Genomic DNA, 26884 nt, shown 5'->3' with positions numbered 1-26884 from the left:
AATATATCGGCCGCTGTGGCGTCGGTGGAGTTGAAAGCGCGGTCTAAAACTTTCCAGTACTTTCTCACTGACGTCGTGAGTGTTCTGCCTATAATTCTTGGGTGCGCTCGAGCACCGTGACTTCAGTTACCGCCTGGATTGGCTTTTCTCTGGCGCCTTCTGCAAGGGTGTGTTGTAGAGATATGCCATGTAATAATAATGTTGCAAGAAGTTATAAGTTATACGTTGCAACTCACACACACGCATATTCGAAAGCATCCGGATCGTCCTACTCCAGTCGGGTTTTCAAACAGGCCGCCAAAGAGAACAAAGAGAGTCGTATTTTGAGGAAATACGGGGGAAACAAAGCCTTTCGCCCCGCCCGCACTCCCACTCCGCGGATGCAGCGTTCCCGCTCGCTAACCGCGGATGGGGTTCGTCCTCGAGGGACAAAGGGAAGGGACGACACAGCGTTAACACTCATATGCTTTTTATTACACTTTCAATCAATACACAGAGCGGGCCAGCTAGCTACAAAACATCAACGAGGCATTCCTCGGAAATAGAACGCTACGTAAGAAGGACTTCCGACTTACCGGCTGGGGCAGGGGCGCGACTTCAGAGGTATCGGCGGCGAACATTTGTATGCGCCGATAATGGCGGCCGGGTTCTCCCGTGCGCGCCGCCTTCTTGAGGCAAAGCCATTCCCTAGCATTTGCTGGGGAAGGCGACCACGCGCGCGTTTGCTGCGCTCGCTTCGCTGCCTGGAACCAGAAGTCCAGCGGCAAGGCAGAACGGATCCCCGTGCGCCTGCCGCGGAAGGTGACGAGAGCGTGCGGCTCCAACCGCTCGTCACGATGGCCGGATCCCGAAGAGGCTCTGTCCGGTTCCGCAGAATTCCGCGTAACCTACGAGGTGGCGCTCCCGTCGCCGTTCCCTTTACCTCATGAAGGAGACTTCCCTCCTCTCCCAGCCGGGGGCTGTCCCGACGCACACCGCTGGAGGTGGTCGGCCGCGTCGAAATGGAGGGGAAAACAGGTTTCCACAATTTCATACCCAAATTTCGGACATTAACCCATGGCATCAATGAGAACTTGGGCAATTTTGCCTTCCTCAGAAACCTATCCAACTGAAAAAGGCGAAAGCACCGCCCATTTGTTATTTTCCATTTGTTTTTCTTTTATCCTGCTCACCATCCGTCCCGCCTTCCCCCCTTCTTTTCTACATGCCGGTTTTCCTTTTTCCTCCTTGCCCTCCTAGCCCCCTTCTCGGAATTGTCCGCGGTGGGGCGCGCGGCGGAGGCGCCCTCTGACGAAGGGCCAGTGGATGGATGGATGGATGGATGGATACGGCTGAACCCTTTACATTGGGCGGTGGCTCAAGCCACCTAGCCATGTCTTGTGAAATTTTACTCCTGTCTTGCTTTTAGCCACCAATCAGATAACCTTCGCTTGGTTACTTCTAACCTCTTAAAATCCACTTTCCCTTCACTATCCCTAAACCCCAATGCCTTGGGTAAGTCAGCCCCGCTGCCTTCCACTGTAGGGTGAAGCCCTTTACAGAAAAGTATCAAGTGTTCAGCCGTTTCCTCCTCCTCTCCGCACGCAATGCACAAAGTGTCTATCTCCTGGTACCTGACTCTATACGTCTTAGTCCGCAAAACTCCAGTCCTGGCCTCAAACAACAAAGAACTTCCGCTACAATTATCATGGATATTTTCTTTGACAATTTCCTGTTTAAAGGTCCGGTATGTTTCCAGTGCCGATTTCGTCAGCATCCCTGTTTTCCACAAAGCTCTCTCTGCTCCTTTAACCTTTTTCTTAACCGATAATTGCTGATTTGCCCCCTTACTGCTGTCCAGATATTTGCTTGTCAATTTTCTAGTTCGCTTTCTCCATTTCGTGTCAACATTCTTTATATACAGGTATCTGAAAACTTTCCTAGCCCACCGCTTTTCCTCCATCCTTCTCAATCGTTCCTCAAATGCTATCTTACTGCTAGCCTCTCTGCTCTCGAAAGACGCCCATCCCATATCCCCCTGTACCCCCTGATTTGGTGTATTGCCATGTGCTCCCAAAGCTAACCTCCCTACTCCCCGTTGCCTAATTTCCAGCCTTGCTTGAACATCTGGCCTCATACACAGGACCGCATTCCCGAAGGTCAGGCTAGGGACCATCACCCCTTTCCAGATCCCTCTTACCACCTCATACCTATTGTAATTCCACAGTGCCCTATTTTTCATGACAGCTGCATTCCTACTAGCTTTATTCATTACATATTTTTCATGCTCTGTCAGATACTCAACACTGTTATTTATCCACACCCCAAGATACTTGTACTCATTCACTACATTTAGCACGAACTCCTGTATTCTATGCTCGCCGCCCTCTTCATTAAATATCATGACTGCAGATTTTTCCTTACTATACTTGAAGCCTAATCTATCTCCCTCTGTACTGCATATGTCTAACAACTTCTGCAGGTCTTCCTTGTTGTCAGCCATTATCACTATATCGTCCGCGTATATTAGTCCCGGTAATGTCTGTTTAATCAATTCCCCTTGCTTGAAAAAAGATAGGTTGAAGCCTAGTCCGCTCCCCTCTAGCTTGGCTTCCAAACCTTGCAGGTACAACATGAACAACAAAGGGGACAGAGGACATCCTTGTCTAAGCCCCCGCTGTATCTCTACAGGCCCTGATACATTTTTTCCCCATTTTATGAGCACTCTGTTACCTCTATATATATCTTTTAAAAGATTAATTACTCCATTTTCCACATCCAATGTGCCCAATATGTCCCACAAATGCTCCTGAGTAACGTTGTCATAGGCTCCCCTAATATCCAGAAATGCTAGCAATAAGGGCCTATGTTCCTTTTCCGCAATTTCTATACACTGTGTCAATGAAAATAGATTGTCCTCCAACCTCCTTTGTTTCCGGAGCCCATTCTGTAGTTCCCCTAGCGCCCCCTCGTTCTCCACCCAAGCCTGCAGTCTATCCTTTATAATTTGCATCACCACCCTGTAAACCACAGATGTCACTGTTATGGGGCGATAGTTACTTACGTCTGCTTTGTCCCCCTTTCCCTTATATATCATGTTCATTCTACTTAATCGCCATTCATCGGGGACTTTCTCATCCACTATCATTTTGTTCACTACCTGTATTAATGTTTGCTTGGATTTTGGTCCTAACTTCTTTATCAACATAATCGGGATACCATCTGGTCCTGTTGATGTGCCACTAGGAACCTTCTTCTCTGCCCTTTCCCACTCTCCTTGCTCAAGTGAAGCTATTGCTGTAACCGGTCTATCCTCCTTCGATAAATTATGTACCACGTGCTTTGCTGAAAATTTTTCCGTCATCCTTGTTCCTATGTGTTTTATTGCTTCATCCCCTTCTAGTCGAATACCCTCATCTGTAACAATAAACCTTTGTTCTAGCCTAGTTTTATTACTCATTGCATTTAGATGTTTCCAGAATTTTTGGGCTGCTTTTCTATCCTTTTTATTTACTTTTGACATCCATTGGGCACCCTTTCTTCTAATTTTCTCATTAATCAAATAGGATGCGTCCCTTCTACACTTTATGAAGGTATCCCATTTTCTGTCTACTTCGGGTTTTGGTTCCCCCCTCTTCTTGGAATATCTGTGTTCCCTGGATGCTTCCTTGCGCTTTTCTATTGCCCTCTTGACGTCCTCATCCCACCAACTCTTGGGTTTGCATCTTTTCCCTTTTAGCTTTACTCGCACCTTAGCTAGCTCTAGCTCCAGTAATCGAGTTAATTTGGTATAAGTCCATTCTGTTTCACTATCCTCAAAAATTACTTTCTCGATTTGTTTGGCTGCTACTTCCAATTGCTTTTCTGAGTAAAAATTTCCCCCTGATTGTTCATCTTGCTTCAGTCCTACATTGCTTTTTCTTCTGAAGCTCAACTTGATACGCTTGTGGTCACTACCTAGACTTCTGGAACCATCTTCATCTATGCTCATTACCCCTAATCTGTTATACATCCTCTGTGACATTAGTGCATAATCTATCGTCGAGTGCAGACTCCCCGCCTCCCATGTTATGAGCCCTTCACACTTCTCGGTGCTGTTGCATGCAACTAAATCATGCCTGTCACACATGTCCTGCAGCATGCTTCCTGTCGAATCCGTGTACCCATCCAGGTCTTCTATGTGTGCATTCATGTCACCTAATTTAATTATCTCGTCCTGTCCTCCTAGCTCATCAATGTCGCTTGCAATACATTCTAACATTTTCCTGTTTTCCTCTTTGGCATTGGCCCCTGTCCACAGGTATACAAAGCCCAGGAGTGTTAGCTTGCCTGCCACTGTTCCTTTTAGCCATAAATGTTCCCTGCATCGCAGTCTAGCCCTTTGAAAATTCATACAGTGTTTGCTGTCTGCGGCGCCTCGATGCGGACCGGGCTTCCGCACGGCGCCTGGACGACCGCTTTTCCGCCGCTGAGGCGACACGCCGCCGTCGTAACGGTCACTGGTTTCTTTCAAACAGGGCGAAATGACGCGGTCTTGAAAGCTTACAGTAAATTACACTCCAAGAGTCCTTAACACCTGCTCCGCTGTGGAGCGGGTCATGCTATGTGCGCTGTTGTGTTCTGTTTCAGTCTATTCTGGTGTTTTTCTTTCTGTTTTTTCTTGTGTTCCCGTTTTTCCGATTATTTTCTTTCCTTGTGTTCGAACTCCTCGCTTCCGCCGAAAGAAACCGTTCTTTCTTAAGTCTTCCCGGCGAAAACTGAACCCTCTCCGCCCCTGCTACATGTCTGTCACCTCTGTTTTTTAACTTGTTTTTTTAATTTCTTTCCCACCCCTGCTCCTTTCGCCTTAATAGACGCCGACAGTCTTTTCTTCTACTCCGGGATGTGTGTATATGTTTCGCTCCTCAAAGAAAAGAAAGAGAGAGAGAGTTCCTTCTCTCCCTCTACATTTAGTTCTGTAAATACGCGGATCTCTGTATTCGTTCAACTTAAAACCCTGATGAAGGACGGTCCACCGTCCAAAACCGCTAGTAAGTAAACCAAGGTAATCGTACCAGTTGTGGCCTTTTCACTATGCAAGTTTTCACTACTGGCCCGTTAAGCCGTTAAGCAACGCAGACTGCATATATATATATATATATATATATATATATATATATATATATATATATATATAAAGCAGAAAAAACAACCACGCCGCCGTTGTTATCAGAACCCACGACCTCATATATATATATATATATATATATATATATATATATATATATATATATATATATATATATATATATATATATATATATATCCGTGTGTGTGTACGCGATATTCGGAGGTCGTGGGTTCTGATACCAACGGCGGCATGGTTGTTTTTTCTGCTGCTTTATAAGTAATTTCCTTTAAACCAATTAATTGGCATTACAAATTAAAAAAAAAATAGAAACATTACCCTATGCACCTTGGTTTCGGTGACTGTTGGCTTCCTTAATATATTTGTCAAACGAGCCCCTCATTTCATTTGGCTTGTCTGCTAATAGCTCAACGGGGTCTCGGCTCTGGCAGTCGTGATGCCATAGGTAGCATAAGCGGGCTATCGCACAGTTTCCGCCCTCGCCATTGGATGACGTTCTACGTCACACTCGCGGTGTTACAGGACGTGCTACGTCCACCGCTATGGACGAGGGTGGTGCTGGTGAACACTGTCAAGGTTCGCTTACACGAAAACATAAATACCCACGAAAGCAGCAGATTCGACAGCCGTCGCCGTAGCTCAGTTGGTAGAGCACCGGACGCGATATTCGGAGGTCGTTTGTTCGGATCCCACAGGCGGCATGGTTGTTTTTTCTGCTGCTTTGTAAATAATTTTCTGTACACGGTAGATTAATTTAAGTATTATTATACCACTGATCAGCACTACATAAAAAAATTTAAAAAAATTAATATTCCCTTATGCACCTTGGTTTCGGTGACTGTTGGCTTCCTTAATATGTTTGTCAAACGACTGTGCGTTTTAAAGATTTATTGTGCCAACAGTTTCGGGAATGGTATTCCCTTCATCAGGGCAGGCTTACAATGAAACAGTTTTGTCAATATAAGGACACAGAGCGAGCAGGGAGGTAAAATCTCCGCCCTCAAAGCAAACTTGAGAGTGAGGGCAAGGGGCCGTAGTATAATGGACCGCGCAGCAGCTCTCACAGGTGCAGCGGCTGAATAAAACGCAGAGAAAAACAGGGAGGTGGAAAAGGTGGAAATAGCAGGTATGCTGAGACGCTTGCTGGGGACGCGCACGAGAGACGCTTGTTGCGCGCCGCAACGGCGACATGCAACCGTGTCGTATGCGTATCTTTGCTTCTTTAATTCGGTAGGCTCTTCTGTCGGGCTTTTCTACCAGACATCCTGGCGCACTTCTTCCCATAAATATACTAGGCCGTTTCAACCGGTGTCCGGCAGTGCGCTTTCCGTGAATAAGCGGCAGCTGTGGGGAAAAAAGACAAAATATTGAGCGAAGCCCGAGCGCGTAATGAGACAACAGAGAGGAATTTGGGAGAAAAAACGATGGGGAGAAAGTTGGTGGTAGTGGTTTTTATTAAAATAATAGCAAAAAGGAAGGAAAAGAAAGAGAAAGGAAAAGATTTTTGCTAGCTCCCGCATCTGCCATCGATAATGAAGCGCCTGAGCTGGGGCAGCCGAAATAAAGGATAGCAGGCCGAATGAAGAAATGAAGTGAAGAGGTGAAAAGAGCAGAAAAAAATTTTAGCGCAAAGAACTTTGAAAGAAGAAAATATTGACACACACACAAAAAATGAATAGAATGTGGCGACAAACAAACACGAAATTGTTAAAGAGAATGAATAAGGCACGAAAGACAACACAAAATACAAAAAAATTATAAAACAAAAGTTTGAAAAAGAAAATATTACATGTGTGCGGAAACTGCGAAAGGTCTGCGGCCCGCGGGGCTGCCGCGTGGTCCCAGTGGGCTAGGTGATAGAGTTATAGATAGGTGTCTATACCAGATAGAACATGGATGCTGGCTGTAGGTTGGACAAAGGAGATTACTGAGAAAATAAACCGCTAGATTTTCAGCCATTTCACAGCGTGGTTGAAGTTGTCAAGAACAACATCCGGCGTATTTTGATTTACATTGCTGCCCAAAGGCTATGACGGGTGAAATTTCCTGCGTTGTCTCCTTCAAGCAGGAGAGCCTCCCGGGAGTAGCGTTCATGCCATGGGAGAACGTGCCAAATTTGTGAATGAGGTATGACTCCCTTTGTTCCCTGTAATGGGTGCTAGGGAACCCGGACTGGGGGAGGATGACGCGGATGTTTTCGACACTGTGGAGTGGCAGACGCAGGTGCTTGGAAAGGGGTAAGCTGGGTAAGGATGACACGTGGGCTTTGTGGTTGTTAAAGCGGAAGCGAAATGATGTCCTGGTCTGACCAATATACTCTTGCCCACACACCTCACAATGAAGTTTGTAAATCACATTGATTGAGTCGCAGTCGAGGTCTTCGCTTATGTGAAACACAAAGTTGTCGAGTTTGGACTTTGCCAGTTTGGTGTCTAAAATGTGCGGACAGACTTTGCACCAAGTTTTTTCGCATGGGTGGCACCCACCCTGGGTAGAGTTGTTCTTTGTTTTCGCATTGACAAGCAAGTCTCTCAAGTTCTTGTCCCGGCGGTACACCACTCTGGGCGGTTCCTTGAATATTAGTGACAACTTATTAATCTGTCTGATTATATTAAAATGACGGCTTAGTATGTTACTTACTCTGGGAGCCGTTGAGGAGAAGATAAGGATTAAGTTTCGCTGTCGTCTTTCACCTGGTCTTTCATCTTCCTCGGGGCCCAAATCGCCGGCGAAGAGGATCAAATCAACGCTTCGTGAAATGGTTGAACGGTCAGGTCTCCAAATTCAATACCGGAGTTCCTCATCTCTGCAGGCGCAAAGAACTCGGCCCCGGTGTGCGCTACATCGACCACGGATTTACATCGCTGCCTCTGTGGCGTTTCCTCACTGCGGACGGACTGCACACCAGTTTTGTGGGCGTCAGACTGCTGGCCCAACACTTCAAGGCGGAGCTTAACTATCCACTTCATGGTTGGCAGCCGACCCCGTTCGTGCCACGCAGCAGAGGCCCTGGGCGCCGCTCTGGAGACGCGGCCGCTTCGACATCACCTCCCAGTATACCTCCACCGTCACCGCCAGTGCCGGAGCGACGCTACAACACCCGCAATACCTACGCCATGGCCGCCCAGCAGGCTGCGCCTGGACAGAGCAACTGACTACCTGTTGCAAAAGGTACGGCCCGCGGAGAGCAGACGTGGTCCCAGACGTTCCTGTCAGTGAGGAAAAATATTGATAAGCGCGTAAGATTTGAGCTGCATGCATCTCACCTTACGTCCTACCTGTCGCGGGGTACGGTTCCAAAGGGACTTCGTCTGGGCTGTACACTGTCCATGTCCACATTCAGTGAGAGAGAAAAAGAGGAACGGGATATTGTACTATTGGAAGCATCGCTAAAGCTAACAGAAGCTGTGGCCAACCACAGCAAACGGAAGGTTGCCGAACTTGGAGGTGTTGAGGAAACGCAGATGCGCCAGCATGCTCTATCTCCTGCCGAACTGTGCGAACTGAAAACCTACGAGATAAAAAGAAGGCAGGAAGTCTCCAACGATAAGAGCAAAAAACTAGAACGCGACAAATTTCCGCTTCCTTCAAACGTATATACGGGAACAAAGTCGCCCAAGTAGAGCTCTAACGTTAGATTGGAAGCTGTTGGCCGTGAGACCGTTGTCCCAGCTCAAGAGAATGACACAACTGCTCATAATTTTCCGAATGTTGTTTGTACGGGGTCCTCAGCTGAGAACTGTGAAACAACGTGTGGGTATACAAATGTGGAGAATTTTTCACAAATGGTTCTCACGCCTGCCCAGCTGAGCCTTCTATCCAAAGGTTTAACTTTTGGTCCAGCATCTGGTAATTACAATGAGTTTCAACTCTTTCAGAATCTGGACAATTTCGCGCGAAACCTCCGCCTTAAGGAGTATTTCCACGAGCACACCAGCGACAGACAGCAAACGATACGCACTGTCTCAGATAAGTTGTGGACACCGAGCGAACAACGCGATAGACACCTTGATATGTATATATTTGCGGTGCAGAAGAATATCATCAAGGCGTATGGAAAACAGCGTCCGGTCCGCAACAATCTTTCGAACGAGGAACGACAGGCTTTGGAAACGTTGCATAAAGACGAAAACATCGTAATAAAACCGGCTGACAAGGGTGGAGCTATAGTAATCCTGGACAAATCAGAATATTTAAAAGAAGGCCACCGCCAGCTTAACTTCCGAGCGACCCCCCAAGTCAACTAGTCATATAGATAGAGGACACTCTTGCTGAACTTGCTAAGGACAGTAAAACAAGTGCGGCAATGTTAAAACCAATGTTGCCGAGCAATCCAGCTCCCGGCCGGTTTGATCTCCTCCCTAAAATACATAAAGCCAACCATCCTGGCCGCCAATCGTGTCCAGCAATGGGGCTGTGACGGAGAACATATCTAATTTTATCAACTTTCGCATCAAGGATATCCCTCCCAGTTTTCTTTAATACATCAAGGACACAAGTTATTCCCTTCGGGAGATTTCTAACTTGACCATCCCCACAGGAGGCCTTCTAGCGACTATGGATGTTTGCTCCCAGTATACAAACTTCCCACACGCCGGCGGCATACCAGCAACGCTGGCAGCCTTCGAAAGCTCAAATTCTTCGGTAGATTTGGACAATGGAACTCTTTCGGTCCTTCTTGAACTGGTCCTGAATTTGAACAATTTTGAGTTTCATGGTGAGCACTACCTCCAGATGAGCGGCACTGCGATGGGCACAAAAATGGCACCTAACTACGCCGGAATCCATGGCGTCACTAGAAATTCCGTGCCAAAACAGCCAAAAAAAAAAAGCCCACTTTTCTACAAGCGTTTCCTGGACGACATATTTCTTGTATGGGAACATGATGAGGCATGCCTGTTGGAATTCATAGCTCAGTTTAATGCCCTGAACCCCTCAATAAGGTTCACCCGTAGTATCTCCGACTCCAGAATTAATTTTCTCGACGTGGAGATATCGGTAGACGGTAACTGCCTTTCGACTACACTATACAAAGAGCCCAAGGATAGACAGCAATATCTTAATTTCCAGAGTAGCCATCCGAAACACTGCAAAACAAGCATTCCACACTTTCAGGCGAAAAGATACCGAAGAATATGTTCTGCAACAGCAAAACAAACTTAATCCTTACCTTCTCCTCAACTGCTCCCAGAGTAAGTAACATACTAAGCCGTCATTTTAATATAATCAGACAGAGTACTAGGTTGTCACTAATATTCAAGGAACCGCCCAGAATGGTGTACCGCCGCAACAAGAACTTGAGAGACTTGCTTGTCAAAGCGAAAAAAAAGAATTCTACCCAGAATTCCACCAATGCGGAAAACCTCGGTACAAAGTCTGTGCGCACATTTTAGATACCAAACTGGCAAAATCCAAGTTCGACAACTTTGTGTTTCACATAAGCGAAGACCTCGACTGCGACTCAAGCAATGTGTTTTACAAACTCCATTGTCAGGTGTGTGGGCAAGAGTATATTGGTCATACCAGGACATCATTTCGCTTCCGCTTTAACAACCACAAAGCCCACGTGTCATCCTTACCCAGCTTACCCCTTTCCAAGCACCTGCGTCTGCCACTCCACAGTGTCGAAAACATCCGCGTCATCCTCCCCCAGTCCGGGTTCCCTAGCACCTATTACAGGGAACAAAGGGAGTCATACCTCACCCACGCCGCCGCGGTGGCTCAGTGGTTATGGTGCTCGTCTGCTGACCCGAAAGACGCGGGTTCGATCCCGGCCGCGGCGGTCGAATTTCGATGGAGGCGAAATTCTAGAGGCCCGTCTACTGTGCGATGTCAGTGCACGTTAAAGAACCCCAGGTGGTCGAAATTTCCGGAGCCCTTCACTACGGCGTCTCTCATAGCCCTAGTCGCTTTGGGACGTTAAACCCCCATAAGCCAAACCAAACCAATCATACCTCGTCCACAAGTTTGGCACGTTCTCCCGTGGCATGCACGCTACTCCTGGGAGGCTCTCCTGCCTCAAGGAGACAACGTTGGAAATATCACCCGTCATAGGCTTTGGACAGCACTATAAATCAAAATACGCTGGATGTTGTTCTTGACAACTTCAACCCACGCTCTGAAATAGCTCGGAATGTAGCTGTTTATTTTCTCAGTAATCTCCTTTGTCCAACCTACAGCCAGCATCCATGTTCTATCTGGTATAGACACCTATCTATAACTCTATCACCTAGCCCACTGGGACCACGCGGCAGCCCCGCGGGCCGCAGACCTTTCGCAGTTTCCGCACACATGTATTATTATTTTTTTCTTTTTTTGAACTTTTGTTTTATAATTATCTTGTATTCTGTGTTATGTCTTCCGCGCCTTATTCTCATTAACCATTTCGTATTTGTTTGGCGCCACATTCTATTCATTTTCTCTCTCTCTCTCTCTCTCTGTGTGTGTGTGTGTGCGCGTGTGTGTGTGTGTGTGTGTGTGTGTGTGTGTGTGTGTGTGTGTGTGTGTGTGTGTGTGTGTGTGTGTGTGTGTGTGTGTGTGTGTGTGTGAATATTTTCTTCTTTCAAAATTCACAATTCCAGTCTGCCTTCTCATTACGCACTCTGGCTTCGCTCAATATTTTTTGTCTTTTTTCCCCACGGCTGCCGCTTTTTCACGGAAAGCGCACTGCCGGACACGGGTTGAAACGGCCTAGTATATTTATGGGAAGAAGTGCGCCAGGATGTCTGGTAGAAAAGCCCGACAGAAGAGCCTACCGAATTAAAGGAGCAAAGATACGCATACGACACCGTTGCAGGTTGCCGTTGAGGCGGCCAACAAGCGTCTCTCGTGCGCGTCCCCAGCAAGCGTCTCGGGATACCCGACGGTCGCCCGCGCGGACCCGGCGGCGTCTTGCGGGAGTGCCGTAGAGAGGGAGGAGGGGGGAGTGAGGTCTCCCGGTGCGCCGAGAGCCGTGTTCAACGCTCCTTCCCCTTTTCTATCGCTGTTGAAATTCGTTGTCTTTTCTACTCCTTTACTGTATCCACCTCCCGTTTTTCTCTGCGTTTTTCTGCGTTTTATTCAGCCGCTGCCCCTGTGAGAGCTGCCGCGCGGTCCATTATACGGCCCCTTGCCCTCACTCTCAAGTTTGCTTTGAGGGCGGAGATTTTACCTCCTCGCTCGCTCTCTGTCCTTATATTGACTAAACTGTTTCATATTACAAGCCTGCCCTGACGAAGGCAGGCTTACCATTCCCTAAACTGTTAGCACAATAAACCTTTAAGAGAACGAACAGTCGCGTTTGTCGTAATACTGTACTTACACACACACACACACACACACACACACACACACACACACACACACACACACACACACACACACACACACACACACACACACACACACACACACACACACACACACACACACACACACACACACACACACACACACACACACACACACACACACACACACACACACACACACACACACACACACACACACACACACACACACACACACACACACACACACACACACACACACACACACACACACACACACACACACACACACACACACACACACACACGCACACACACAAATGATGGAATGAAGGTTTCTGAAGGTGCTCAACAACTTTTCCAATGCAATTTTTCGTCTAAAGTCAATATTTATTAAATTTAATAATTAAACTTAATTAAACTATCAATTAATCACGAAATAAAAATTGCCTGTGGTGAGCAAGATGGCTGTCACCAATATGCAACTGGTTTCACTCGCCTAACACTAAATTTATTTTTTAACACTTGGCTCAAATAAGCTGGGACGCCCGTTATAGCCTTCATTGATTACGAGTAAGCATTTTAGTCAGTGGAAACCTCAGCAATCATGCCGGCATTGCGGAATCAGGGTGTAGAAGAGTGTTATGTGAAAATACTAGACGATATAACTACTGCTCACCTATCGTAGTCTTCCATAAAGTCAGCATTAAGATTCCGATACGGAAGGGTATGAGGCAGGGAGGCACGATGTCGCCAATGCTGTTTACCACTGGTTTAGAGGAGGTATTCCGAGACCTAGATTGGGAATACATAAGCAATCTGCGATTCGGTGATTACATGCCTAGCGACGTCCCTCGAGAGCAAAGGATGAAGAATGCAAAGGGTGATCAATGATTTAGACAGGCAGAGCAGAACGGCGGGTCTGAAAATTAAAACACAGAGAACAAAGTAATGCTCAACAGTCTCAAAAGGTTCAACTTATATTAAGGGCAACACAGCGAGCTATAGTTGGCTCAAACTCAATCCTTTCAGCTGATCACGTATCCTTTCTAGGCGTAGTACTGGACAAACACCTTAAATTTCAGACCCACATCTCATCCATTTCCCGAAAAATGGCGTATGGTATTAGAGTATTAAAGTTCGCCCGTATTTCCATGTTCCCATTCTCATTTCCCTCTATTACTCGTTCATCCACTCCCATATTCAGTATTGCATTTCATCTTGGGAAGCACGTAGCATTCGCATTTATCTTCTCTGCAAACTATTCAAAATCAAGCAATTCGAATTATTACTTATAGTCACTACTCTGCAAATTCCCCTCGTCTGCTCCTATCATACAATATTTTATCGGTGCCCAAAATAATCGACTACAAATTATGTACCATTATGTACAAATCTATTAGAAATCTACTTCCTTTTTCGTTAACTAGCAGTGACCAAAATCCGCGTCGCAATGACACGCGTTTTGCTAACCACAGTAACTTTTTACTCCATAAACCTAACACTAATTATGGAAAGCAAACAGTTCGTTTCACTGCCACTACATTATGGAACTCATTACCGTTTAGCATTAAGCAATCATCTAATATCTGTGCCTTTAAATCTGCTCTCTGTCAGTTTTTACAATCCCCCTGATAGTATTTTACTTGGTGTATGGTACTAGTTTTGTCATTTTTATCATTCAGTGATATGTGTTTTGTATTTGTCTGTATGCTATCAGGTGTGTAATCATTTTCATTCAAAAATGGGTTTGCATTATTTCTCGTATTTCACTCACTGCTCATTTATGATGCCAACAACTTTATTTTTTTTTTGCATCTGCTGTCTGTAATTCTTTTTTACAATTGTTCTTACAGGAGGTCCCGTCCACAGTCTCTGACTTTGGGACCTCCTTCTGTATTCCAGTGTTTTTCTAACCTTGTACCATAAACATGTAATAAACGAATCTTGAATCTTGAACATGATGGGTGTAACGTTAAGAGACTGGAAGAGCGCAGGGTCGGTCAAAGAACAAACGCTGGTAAATGGCATCCTAATCAAAATTAAGAGGAATAGGCTTGGGCAAGGCATGCAATGCGATAAAGTGGCGGCAGCTGGCACAGGAGAAGGTTAATTGGGAATGCGTGAATGAGGTTTTTGTCCTGCAGTGGGCTTAGTCAGGCTGATGATCATGATGAAAATGACCAGATACCAACACGGCTAATTGTTCGCCCGGATTCCGGAGCAGATGATTTTAACATTCCACGTTGCGGTGCCTTCTTACTCGCAGCATCGGAGGCATGCTTTTTTTTTTAGGACATCATAAGGTTTGCGGCACGACTTTCTGTTGTAGCATACCGGTACCGTGTTACTGGGCTTTCCGATTAGGGCTACGCAGGCGAGAAGACCCTTTAGCATATCCGTCTCTCCCGTAACAAGTTACCGCAAGGCGAAAACGACTTATGGTGATGACAGATGCCCCAGCATTTATTGCAATCAAAAATACGCGTTCATTGCAAGCATTTCTATGCAGTGATATTCTACAGGAACCTTAATATTTTACCCTGCACATAAAGACGTACACCCTGCTCTTCAGCTAACAACCGGCTCAGCGGCTCTTCAAATGTGAAGCTGGCTCTAGTCCTACACATAATTTTTGCTGCTGTTGAGGATGTGGCTCCAGGCCTGTCGCAGACCATCAGAGTTGTAGACGGAGGTGCCAGCAGCGCAGGTCCCGTCTCCGAATGACGTTGTCGGACTCCGTTTAGGAGGGAAACTGTACAGTAGGGTTTATTTACATTTTTGCAAACATCAGATTCAAAAGTGGGGATCTCTTCCAACGGAGGATCTTGAAGGGGATCATAAACGCCTTCCGAGGAGAGCACATTAACTCACTTATTCACTGCACTGTGTTGCCATGAAAACCAGAGCCAAATAATACTCTTCTACACGCAGCAGACGACCCACAATCGCGCGTCAAAGTTGGCGAGCCCTTTCCGGCGACTTTTTCATGCTTGCACCCTCCTCCGTCCCCCGAATCTGCATAGACATGGTAAGAGGTGGCCATTGGTTAGATTCTTTCAGAGGTCAGGCAGCTACCGTGGCCGCGGCCAATAAGCCGCTTATCTCCGGCGGGTCGGGAAGCTCCACTCCCAGAGGGGGTCGGCGAAGGAGCGCCTGCCTTCCAGAGTGCAAAAAGTGACGAGAAGAGAGGGAAAGGCGCGAAGGCGCTGAAATTAAAATCTTAACTACAGATAACTCAGCTTCTACAAAGCGCATTTAAAAAAATCCTTGCTGGACACTATTCGTGAAGCGGCGTGCTTCAATATCCCAGGCATGCCGCAACTTTATTGGAGCGCCGTTCACAGGCCCTTTAAGGGAGGATCATTTTCACTGCACTCACTGTCGAGTTTTATATCGTTCTTCGTCCCTAAATTCCCTATGTTGAGGACGCCGTCGGCGGGGCTGGGAGTGGTCTGAAACTCATTCACGCGCACAAACTCAGACCACCGCACATAGGGACACGCCCCCGTCACATGTCGAGCCTGGGAGAGAGGAAGATGCAGTCAGGTTCACGTCGACTGTGGAAGGTGATGTTACCTGGCCAGTCGCAGGTTCTCACGCGCAGCTGACACCTGCTCTTCATTAGATGTCAGCCGACGCGCCAGGCTAGATCGCAAGGTCGGGTCGAGAATCCGAAAGGGCTCGTTCGTCCTTTGAGATGCTTGCGATGATGGCGGACGATGATCGATAGCCCGCCGCCGTACTCGGCACGCCGTCTTCCACCGGAAGCGAGGCCCTTTGGTTCCCCCAACATAGCCACGACAATTGGGGAAGATAATTGCCGCTCGCTCGCTGCGGCGGCATCTTTCAGGTCCCCGCTCTATATATACGGGTCCCAGAATCCAACCGGGCGACGCTAGCTAATAGTAACCAGCTGACACCTGGGCCCACTCCCCGTGGTCCTTGGCGGCAAACGTGGGAGCGATCACCATCGCGTTGCTTAGAGCCACCCCGAAGAAGCATAAGTAGTCAAGGGTTCGACAGATTCCTGTCTGGCGAGGGGGAAACATAGTGGATGAATAAAACGTGCACTCGCCAAAAATGGGCTTTAAAATATGACTTTTCGGGACCACTACGGGTCCCTTGTTCACAATGAAGATGGACGAAATGGGCCGCTTCTTATAAGCGCACTTGACAGCGCAGTGAATGGCCGTAGTTATCCGGGAGATTACCCTTCGTCCTGTTAATAACGTTATGCGTAGTCTGAATATAAAATGATTCTAAAAGCAGTCGGGATGATAAAGGTTTCATTGTGTGTAAGATTGTGGAGTTTTCCCAGTCAATGGCGTGCTTCATTTCTTGAACATGCTCTGCTAGTGCGTTCGATGACGTGCGACGTTCGAAACTCGACAAGACCTTACTCATCGACCCAAGGTTAGAGTCTAGGTCTGTGCAATTACGTGCCACTGCATGGAGCCTCTAGCTAAACTAGACAAGACTGCCCTCCAATGATTTTACATGCGTTTTTAAAGCTTTTGCAAACAAAGAAATTAGGGCGGTCATATATCGAGGCCCGTCCTAAGCTTCGATAACCAATGGAGGTAGTAGCCACAGCCCATGAAGGTTGGACCCAACTTCGAGCCCGTTGCTTGGCTAAAAAGAAAAAGAAACACATACAGAAAACATTTTGAAAACCCTCTCCCCGAGGGGAGTTCTCGGCCTTAGCGCTTGATGCTTTCCCTTTCCGTGCCGCACCCGCGCGTCGCCTCTCGAAGGATGAAAAGTTGTTTTTCACCTAATTGGCGGGGCCACTGACCCACTGGCTCGCCGCAGGAATGTCAGACGGCGGAGAACTGCGAGGCTTCGGTGTCATCGAGAATGCCAAAAAAAAAGAAAAAAAGGGGCCCATCACGGAATGCGAGGTGGTTCGCACTCTGCCGCCGTGGGAATGCTGCCTAAGACCAAGCTGCACCACGTGCTCGTTGTGCGCGCTTCGCATGCTTTCTTGGCGCCAGATGTCTTCGGCCGTCACAGTGGTGCTGTCATGCAGCCAGTGCCTCCTGCGCCTTTGCCACTGCTTGCGAGTAGGGGGGGGGGGGGGGGGGGGTAGGGGTAGGGGGGAGCGTAGACCGGAGGCCCGCAGTGACCACAAGCTAAGGGAATAAAAAAAAATGCGCGTTGATGAAGCGCGGCCTTACACAAGGCATACACTTAAGTACTAGAAAATCGCCGAATTATCTGAAAATTGTGGGCTGGTTGTCACTTATACCTCGGCGTATAAGTGACAGTATGCGAATTAAAAGCTGACGACTTCGTTCAGAGTGCGAAATGGCGCCGGAGAATGAGGCGGAGACGCTAACTCTGGTCCCAAGCGGTCGTGCAGTGCGCCGCCATGATTGTTTACGAGCGAACACTAACTCTCCGCAATGCTACAGGAGACCCTGTAAAGTGCTAGCGGCCTGGTAAGTGATGGCGCATGCGCAGATGTGGCTAGCCGAGCCCGGTAAACAGTAACGTAAACACGGTGAAGGTATGCTATAACTCTCTTATGACTCAAGCTACTGATAGCAAGAGTTGACACCCCGCTCAAAACTATTATTCCGTCCCTTATGATACTCAATCTAATCCGAAATCTTGCTATCATGCGCACAAGATTTTCGCCGAACGCTTATACATTCTGCACGGCGCACCTACGCTCATGCATTGTTGGCTTCATTTCCGCTTTCTCTTTCCTTGCTTGCATAACGACTCATCATAGTGAGAGGTCAGTAAGGCATGTTGCTGGGCTGGTTGGTTTAGCATTTTTTGAAGCTTGGAAGAAATCCATACCCGCCGCGGTGGCTCAGTGGTTAGGGCGCTCGACTACTGATCCGGAGTTCCCGGGTTCGAACCCGACCGCGGCGGCTGCGTTTTTATGGAGGAAAAACGCTAAGGCGCCCGTGTGCTGTGCGATGTCAGTGCACGTTAAAGATCCCCAGGTGGTCGAAATTATTCCGGAGCCGTCCACTACGGCACCTCTCTCTTCCTTTCTACTTTCACTCCCTCCTTTATCCCTTCCCTTACGGCGCGGTTCAGGTGTCCAACGATATATGATGAACCGGACATCGATGTATGTCACCGCGTCTCGACATTCAACAAAGAAGAAAAAACATAGTTGTTCGTTTTGTGCATCGCACTAAACGAGACAAGGTTCTGCCGAAATTCAGGAAGAAGCGGCTGACCACTAAGGACATTGACTTCGGCGGGGAAAGCAACCCTGTGTTCGTTAATGAGCATTTAACGGGGTCAAACAAAAAGCTCCTGGGCGCTGCGACTGCCCGAAAGAAAGCAATGGGATGGAAGTTCGTTTGGACCTCCCACGGAAGAATCTATGCACGCAGCGACGAGACTGCAGTTGTTATCAGAATAGCCAATGTGTGTGATGTGGAAAAAATAGCCACATAATAGACACTAGCAGGAATGTTTCTAACGCTCATTGAACCCTTGCAATGGACATAGCTGGATGTTGCTATTATGACTATGCAACTTTCAATAAAACATATGTCTAGTGTACGACAGCTTACAACTATGCATTTAAACATGCGCAGCATAATAAACAAGGTCGATAATCTAGTAATATTCCTTCAGTCCCTGACTATTAAATTTAAAGCGCTAGTTCTAACAGAAACCTGGTTAACAAAGGACTACATACCACTTTACCTGCCAGGTTATAGGTGTGAAAGGATATGCAGGGAAGCAAAAAAAGGAGGCGGAATTGCAGTATATCTTGAGCAAAATATGTGTTACGAAGTTATAGATAATTTGACAAGGATTGACCAAAACGTAGAAAGTTTGTTTATCAAATTATCTGGTACTGTGATTGGAGCAATATACAGGCCGCCATCTGGCTGTGTATCTGAATTTAGCGACTTGTTTGAAAATGTACTGAGTTTTCTAGGATCTGTTACAAAATCGTTTATAATTCTTGGAGATGTCAACATTGATACAATATCGGACAGCTCGAATGCAAATGAATTTCGTGACCTTATTCATCTCTATGCTTGTACGAACGTTGTTACAGTTCCAACAAGGGTGACCACTGATACCGCAACGTGTCTTGACATCTGCATTACAAATATGAATTGTGACGATATCGCCGCTGGTGTTATAACATGTGACCTCAGTGATCACCTTCCCGTGTTCTGTTTGGGTCCCCCTGTTTCCAGCAGACACAGAGATAATAAGGAAAAGACCTGGCATCGTAAAATAAATGATGAAACTGAAGATTTTTTGCACCCTAATAGACAACGAAAGCTGGGATGACGTTTACATGGAACAGAGTGCTACAACCGCGTATAGAATATTTCTGAAAAGACTTCTGCGGTGCTATGATGCAGCTTTTCCTTTGTGTGAGCATAAAACAAAGAACAAAGGCATGCGTAAACCTTGGATGACAGTGGAGTTATTCAAGCGCATAAAAGAAAAAAATAAGAAGTTTCATGCTTTTCTGAAATCTCGCGATCTGCATCTATTTGCCGAGTTTAAAACCTTCAGGAACAAATTGAACTCAGACCTGAAGAAAGCGAAAATTGACTATTTTCAGGCTGAAATTCTTGGGGTTCGTAATGACAATAAAAGGCTATGGGAGATGGTTAATAATTGAATGAACAGAAAACGACCGAGTCCCTGCGTAACAGCTATTACAGGGAATGAGGATCGTCTCCCTGATGCGCAGCTTGAGGAAGAAATGAATCTTAGTTTCATTAGCTTTGGAAAGTATACTGGTCCACTTGCTAGTACGTACGATCCGACACATACCAATGGTCCAATGGGTTCCATCTCTCTTTCTTCTAGCAGTCCATCAGAAATTTACAGAATAATCAAGAGTTTGAAAAACGATGTAGCATCTGGAGATGACGGGATAAAAGCTTTGCTAATTAAACATATCGCAAGCCACATAAGTCACGTGTTGTCATATATGGTTAATCTGATGCTTCTTACTGGAGATTTTCCTGCAGATCTAAAGACAGCAAAAGTAGTTCCCGTGTATAAAGGCGGCGGTGCAGCAAATATTAATAACTATAGGCCAATTTCCGTCTTGACTATTTTTTCTAAAATATTTGAGCGCGTTGTCAATGACAGACTCACTAGTTTTTTTTCAGAAACATGGAATAATAGCTGACGCTCAGTATGGCTTTCAAGCAAAAAAATCTACAGAACAGGCTCTTCTGCATATAAAAGATAAAATTATTGAAAACATAAAAAAAGCTCCTAACACTGGGTCTATTTATAGATATTAGGAAAGCGTTTGATACTGTACAACACGATATATTATTAACGAAGCTAGAGATCTGTGCGATTAGGGGTGTAGCGCTCAGACTACTTGAAACATATCTGAAGGGTAGGTCCCAGTATGTAATTATAAACAACTGTATGCCTAGTAAAATGAAGTTACAGTACGGCGTCCCTCAAGGATCCATTCTGGGGCCTTTACTATTTCTTATATACGTGAACGATATAACTATGATACCAGCATGTCCTCAATTAATCATGTACGCAGATGAAACTAATATATTCTTTACGGGAGCAACACAAGCATGCTTAGAAAAATCTGTAAATGAATACTTACTAAAACTATCTACGTGGCTGCAAGCCAATCGTATAAGCCTAAATATAACAAAATCTGAATACGAAATTTTCAAACCCACAAGCAAGCGAGATGATAGCCCCATCAGCATCAGGTACGACGGCAACCCGCTGGCGGAGGTCACCGAGCAAAAGTTCTTGGGGGTATGGTTCAGTGGTGATCTCTCATGGAACACCCACGTAGATAGCCTTAAGTCCAAATTATCACGGTTTACAAGCTGCCTCTACCGAATTCAACACTTAATTCCATCTTGGTTGAAGCTGACATTATATTATTCTCTGTTCTACTCTAGAATAAGCTATAGTATACTAGTTTGGGGCACAACTGACTAAAATCACAACAAATTAATTACTTAGCAGAAGAAAGTGTTACGCATATGCGAAACTTACTATGAGGATAAACGGAAACTAAGAACTCACGTACTTTTTAATAAGTAAAATATTCTGAGGGCAGACCAGGTATACTACTTCGAGCTGCTACAATGGATACATAAGAACAGACTGCATAACGCACCTACGGAGAGTGTAAGCCCGTACGACATCAGAGATCCGAAAATAAGAATGCCAATAGTTAGAGCAAACTATGGCCGGCAAACACTACCCTTTCAGGTTACCGAAATGCTCAATAGAAGAGACATTCCCGTTAATTACAATAAACCGCTCCCTGCCTTCAAAAAGGATTGTAAGAGAGCTCTTTTGTTCAGTGTTGTTGTCTACTCTTCTCACTAATATCTTTTCCGTGGAAGTGTAGTGTATAGATAATTTGTCTCTTTTGCAATTAATCATGTTCCCTTTGCCATCTCCCATTTTTCTTAATTGCGATGCCTGTACTGTTCGTATATGTGCGGATATTTGTTCATGGACATATTTTCTTTCTGTGCTTGAAGGGGAAGAGGAAAGGGGAAAAATGAGGAAAAATCTCTGATTTAGTGTATTATGTTGCATATGTATCATCATTCTTATCATTTTTATGTTGTACGCATTCTACTTTTATAGTGCAATTTTCTCCTTGAGTGTCCCTTCCTTTTAGAGATGTATCTTTGTGTTTCTTGTATGCAGTGTTTGTGTTTTGACCAATGATATTGTTTGTGTGCCGCCCAGCCGCACTGTTATATATGAAGGGAGCCAACAGTCACCGAAACCAAGGTGCATAGGGGAACGTTAATTTTTTTTATTATTTGTTATGCTTACCAGTGGGATAATAATACTTAGATTAATAAATCGCTTAAAGAAAATTACTTATAAAGCAGCAGAAAAAACAACCATGCCGCCGGTGGGATCCGAACCCACGAGCTCCGAATATCGCGTCCGGTGCTCTTACCAACTGAGCTACGGCGACGGCTGTCTAATCTGCTGCTCTCGTGGGTATTTATGTTTACTGGGTGTAAGGGAGCCTTGAGAGTGTTCACCAGCGCCACCCTCGACCATAGCGGCGGACGTAGTACGTCCTGTAATACCGCGAGCGTGACGTAGAACATCATCTAACGGCGAGGGCGGAAACTGTGCGAGAGCCCTCTTATGCTACCTATGGCATCAAGACTGCCAGAACCGAGACCCTCGTTAAGCTATTAGCAGACAAGTTAAATGAAATGAGGGGCCCGTTTGACAAATTTATGAAGGGAGCCAACAGTCACCGAAACCAAGGTGCATAGGGGAACGTTAATTTTTTTTATTTGTTATGCTTACCAGTGGGATATTAATACTTAGATTAATAAATCGCGTAAAGAAAATTACCTATATATATATATATATATATATATATATATATATATATATATATATATATATATATATATATATATATAAATTTTTTGCCTCTTTGTCATGCGCAGGCGGCTGAGGCCTCGTCAGGCGATACCAAGCCTTTAGTCTCAGCCCTCTCTTAGGCAAATGTCTAAGAAAAAGAAAGAAAGAAAGACAGACAGAGAGAGAGAGCTTGGGAAGGAGGCGCTAAGCGGATTAAGAAACCTGGCTTGTCGCGTGTTTAGTATCGTCATGCGAACATGGTTTCCAGGCAGCGCCCACGTGGCCATTGTGGGTCACACCCATTTAAGTAATCAGGTGAATGCGGGACTTCATTTATTGCGGCATGCCACAACAGCGATGCGGACGCGTTGCTTTAAATCATGCATGCTGCGTGCTTGACATTCGTGAAGCTGTGCACCCCTCGTGTCAACAGCACTAACAAGACTAGTATGAAGCGTGTTGTGTCATTTGCGTTACGCCAACGGCCTTGTATCCATCCCGCGATACTTTTCTTGCAGGGCAGTTCACGCCGAGCGGGTGCAGCCACCATGCCCAGGCGGAAGCTCGCAGATGCAAGCGCTGATCTCAATGGTGACCAGGTGACTGCGCAGCCGAAAAAGGCTGCGCTGTCCGGAGAAGGCGACGTTCCTGTGGGGGCGCAGGTGCTCGAGGACGCTGCGGTTCCGGAAGGCAAACAGGTGCCCGAAGTCGAGAAAGTGCTCCCCATCCTCGATGGGGCCACCGAATTCGAAATGCCTACAGGCGTCGAAGAGCTCGCAAAAGGAGAGGAGCTCGCTGGAGTAGAGCAGATCGCTGAAGTCGAAGAGCCCACAGGCGTACAGGTGCCCACAGGCGTACAGGTGCCCACAGGCGTACAGGTTCCCGCAGGCGTACAGGTGCCCGCAGGCGTGCAGGTGCCTGAGGCACCGTCACTGCTGCTGGCAGAGATGGGCGCAGCGTGCAGCCGGCACGATGGTCTAAAGGTCGACCTCCTTCTACCATGCACGAGCCGGGAAGGCCATCTGTGCCACGTTTTCACCAACTTGAAAGCTTGGAACAGCTTCTTCTGGGTCGTCGGGTTGGAACTACAAGAGGACGCCGTCTCGCAGCTCACCCTCCTTCCGGCGAGTGACGACACATACAAGGACCACTTGACCACAGTGGAGGAGAGGCACCAAGCCGCGACACTTCTGTACCATCTGCTGACTAAGCACCGCTGCGTTGCGGAAGTCACCATTAACAAAGAAATCTACAAAGGCCACGAAGAAATCATGTGCCTCGCACTTCGCGGCTGCACGGGCCTGAAGAGGTTATCGCTTGACTTGTTTCCATCGACAGTTGCTATCCCAGGCGCCCTTGAAGCGACCGTAATTTCCTTGACACGATTGGAATCGCTCGAACTGTCCATTGACTGGCACGAGCACTTGCTTGGTGATCTTGTGCCTCTGCTCACGAAGACTGCTTCATTGAAGACCCTCAGAGCTTTAAACGGCTCTGCGCACCATTCGGCCAACAGCGCCTTCCTGGCAGGACTGTTCCAAAACAGCAGCATCACACACCTGTCACTCTCGTCATGGATTCTTAGCGGCGACTGCTCTGCCTTAGGCACAAGAAACCCGCATAACAATCTTGGCACGTACCTGAAGCAGAGTCCGTCCCTAAGATCAGTGCATATATCAGACTTTACTTTTGGTCCAGAAGTGGACGTACGCACTATATGCGACGCCCTAACCACTAACAAGGTGCTCCTTACACTTAAGCTAGAGGTTCGCACGCTCAGGTTGGAGTATGCCATAGCAGTAAAGGAGCTTCTGTACACCAACAAGACGCTCAGGTACTTCAGCCTCACGTCCGGCTACAGCCACTATATTATCGGAGCCGACAGCGACAGTGAAGGTGAAGGCGACATCTATGATTCGTTCTGCCGAAGGTGCGGCATTTACCACCACTTTGACGCCGACCATGTAAAGCCCTGGATCTCCGCTCTGCTCGAGAACGACACCTCCATCACGGAACTGAAATTCTCATTGTGGTGCTTTAGCCTTTTAGAGTGTCAGGCATTTTGCCGAGCGGTGACAGTGAACAAGTCGCTGAAGAAGATCATCCTTGAAGACTTCTGGCCCCATACAAGGAAGACCTGCAGAACCCTCTCTGAATGTGGCCTACAGGACAGAGTTTTTGTCGAGAGCCTCTTCTTGGTGCAGTATCCAGGCAAAGGCACCCGTGCGATGGGCTGCAGCCCGTTCGCCGCGCCCTTCGGCCCGTTTCAAGCAGCGGTGGACAGAGCGGCCATGTATCGCGGCCTCACGAACGTCACGCTACAAGTGTACTCGATTCTGTGCGTTACTGGTGAAACAGAGCCAGCCTCAACGCCGATCGTTCAACTGATCCAGAGGTTAACTAGCATCAAATATCTCGTGCTATCTCTGACACGTAACTGTTGTAACCGGTGCTGGAATGTATGCGGTCCCGCTATATGTGAAGCCGTGCGCCGAAATCCGAGCATCAGAAACCTGAGGTTTTCCTTCGCCGGACCACGTGGCTTTGACATGGCACCGGTGGCCAGCCTTCTGCACCGAAGCAGGACACTGCGTAAATTCACAATGGCATCTCTCAGCCAAGAATGTTTGGCCGCATTTTTCACGGAGCTCTCAACGTCAGAGCTTGCGAATAACTATGCTCTGCAGGACCTGAGCTGTTACCATCATAAGCGTGGGTGGGTTACACAGCTCGTGGCCATCAAAGACATCCTGCTCAGGAACCGAGCCTTAGCAAAGCGCGCTGCTCGCTTCGTCACCGGCACCCGTGCGAAGTATACTGCAGATGCCTTTGAAAAGGTTTCCGACTGTTCAACCTTGGTAGACGAGGTTCAGGCGACTGCGTTCGTCGAGGTAGCTCAAGCAAAGGAACTCATTGCTCAGTGCGCGCTCGCATTGACAGACTTCACAGAGCTCATGCGCCTTGCAGGCGTAGTGCGTGACGTCATGGAGTGCAGTGCCAGAGATGACGGGCAGACGCAACTGGATGACTTGCCCGAAGCGTGTCTACGTCGCATACACCATTTCTTGCGCTTGAGCGACGTGCTCTATACATCGGACTAGAAAGGTGTCATACTGAATGTTACACTGAATCGTGTAAAATATCATAATCACTTCATTAGTTCTTCCAAGTACTCACATCTTTATCCGTTCACAGCGAAAGCTAGTGCAGTTGGTTTACTGTATAGCCGTGTATTCGGCCATGGTGTCTCGGCGTCAGCCGCATGATGAAGAGAATTTGATAAGGGATTTATTTTTAGAATATAAAATCACTTTATTAGCCACCACCTGCCATGGTTGGCAGGTATAAAACGAAAGAAATTTACCTCCGTTTAGGGGAGAGGCGTGGCTAGATACTATTTCGCTTATTCTCACAGGGCCGAATGCGTTTTGCCGATAAGCTTAGCTCTATAAAATGTGTTGCTGCCCCTTTACGCGCAGCTATATGCTGTAAGGAAACAGGCGCCATACCTGCTATGATAATGACAGTTTTGTGATGCCAATAAAGTCATTCCCCCTCGCGCACTGGATGTTCTTTCTGTGAGACTGTTTCAGTGGGGCCTACTTAGTAATCCTGCGTACGCTCTAAACGGCGCAAACACGGCACCTTTAGCTTGCCGTTCCTTAGCGACCCTCTTGTGCACGTGTGAGCAGTGGCGCCATGTAGCGACAAGACGTCAAAGCATGCATCAACGCCGGGTTGGAGAATTATTTTTCCCATAATTAAAGGTTACAAAGGTGGGTGCATCGCGAACCTTCTTTCCTTCAAAGATAAGCTATGCAGATAAAAAAGAATAGCGACCTACTGAAAGCTTGACAACTGCTTCGCAAGGTGTTATTGCTACAAGGAAAACACACTTCATTTAGTTAGGCCTAGGAGCTTTAAAATCACTAAATTATCTCATAAACAGGGGCTGCTTGTCGCTCATAGATTTACGCGTGGGCGAGAGTTTCCGAAATAAAACTTAACCGCTACAATTTCGAGCGAGTTATCGCGTTGAACAATGCAGCGCCGACATGTATTTATCCAATGAGGGCGAGCAGGGCGCCGCCATGTTGTCAACTCATCCCGTAACGTGGCGTTCCACGCATGCGCATTGGTTACCCGCAGAGTCGCT

At 46.8% G+C, this 26884-nt stretch overlaps 1 protein-coding gene across 2 annotated transcripts in view; it reads left to right on the top strand.

Annotated features, from left to right (window-relative positions):
- Nucleotides 1-26294, top strand: part of LOC144104729 (uncharacterized) — a 78900-nt gene extending 52606 nt beyond the window's left edge. Inside the window, exon 4 of one of the 2 annotated variants that reach the window (XM_077637890.1) lies at nt 23247-26294. In XM_077637890.1, the coding sequence (XP_077494016.1) occupies nt 23277-25829 (2553 nt within the window). In that variant the 5' untranslated portion in view covers nt 23247-23276 and the 3' untranslated portion in view covers nt 25830-26294. The remainder of the gene's footprint in view (nt 1-23246) is intronic. The other variant, XM_077637889.1, reaches the window with a different exon arrangement.
- Nucleotides 26295-26884: the final 590 nt, after the last annotated feature.

The sequence above is a fragment of the Amblyomma americanum genome, chromosome 9, assembly GCF_052857255.1.
Source record: "Amblyomma americanum isolate KBUSLIRL-KWMA chromosome 9, ASM5285725v1, whole genome shotgun sequence".
NCBI classification, from domain to species: domain Eukaryota; kingdom Metazoa; phylum Arthropoda; class Arachnida; order Ixodida; family Ixodidae; genus Amblyomma; species Amblyomma americanum.
This window is presented reverse-complemented; position numbering and strand designations above follow the sequence as displayed.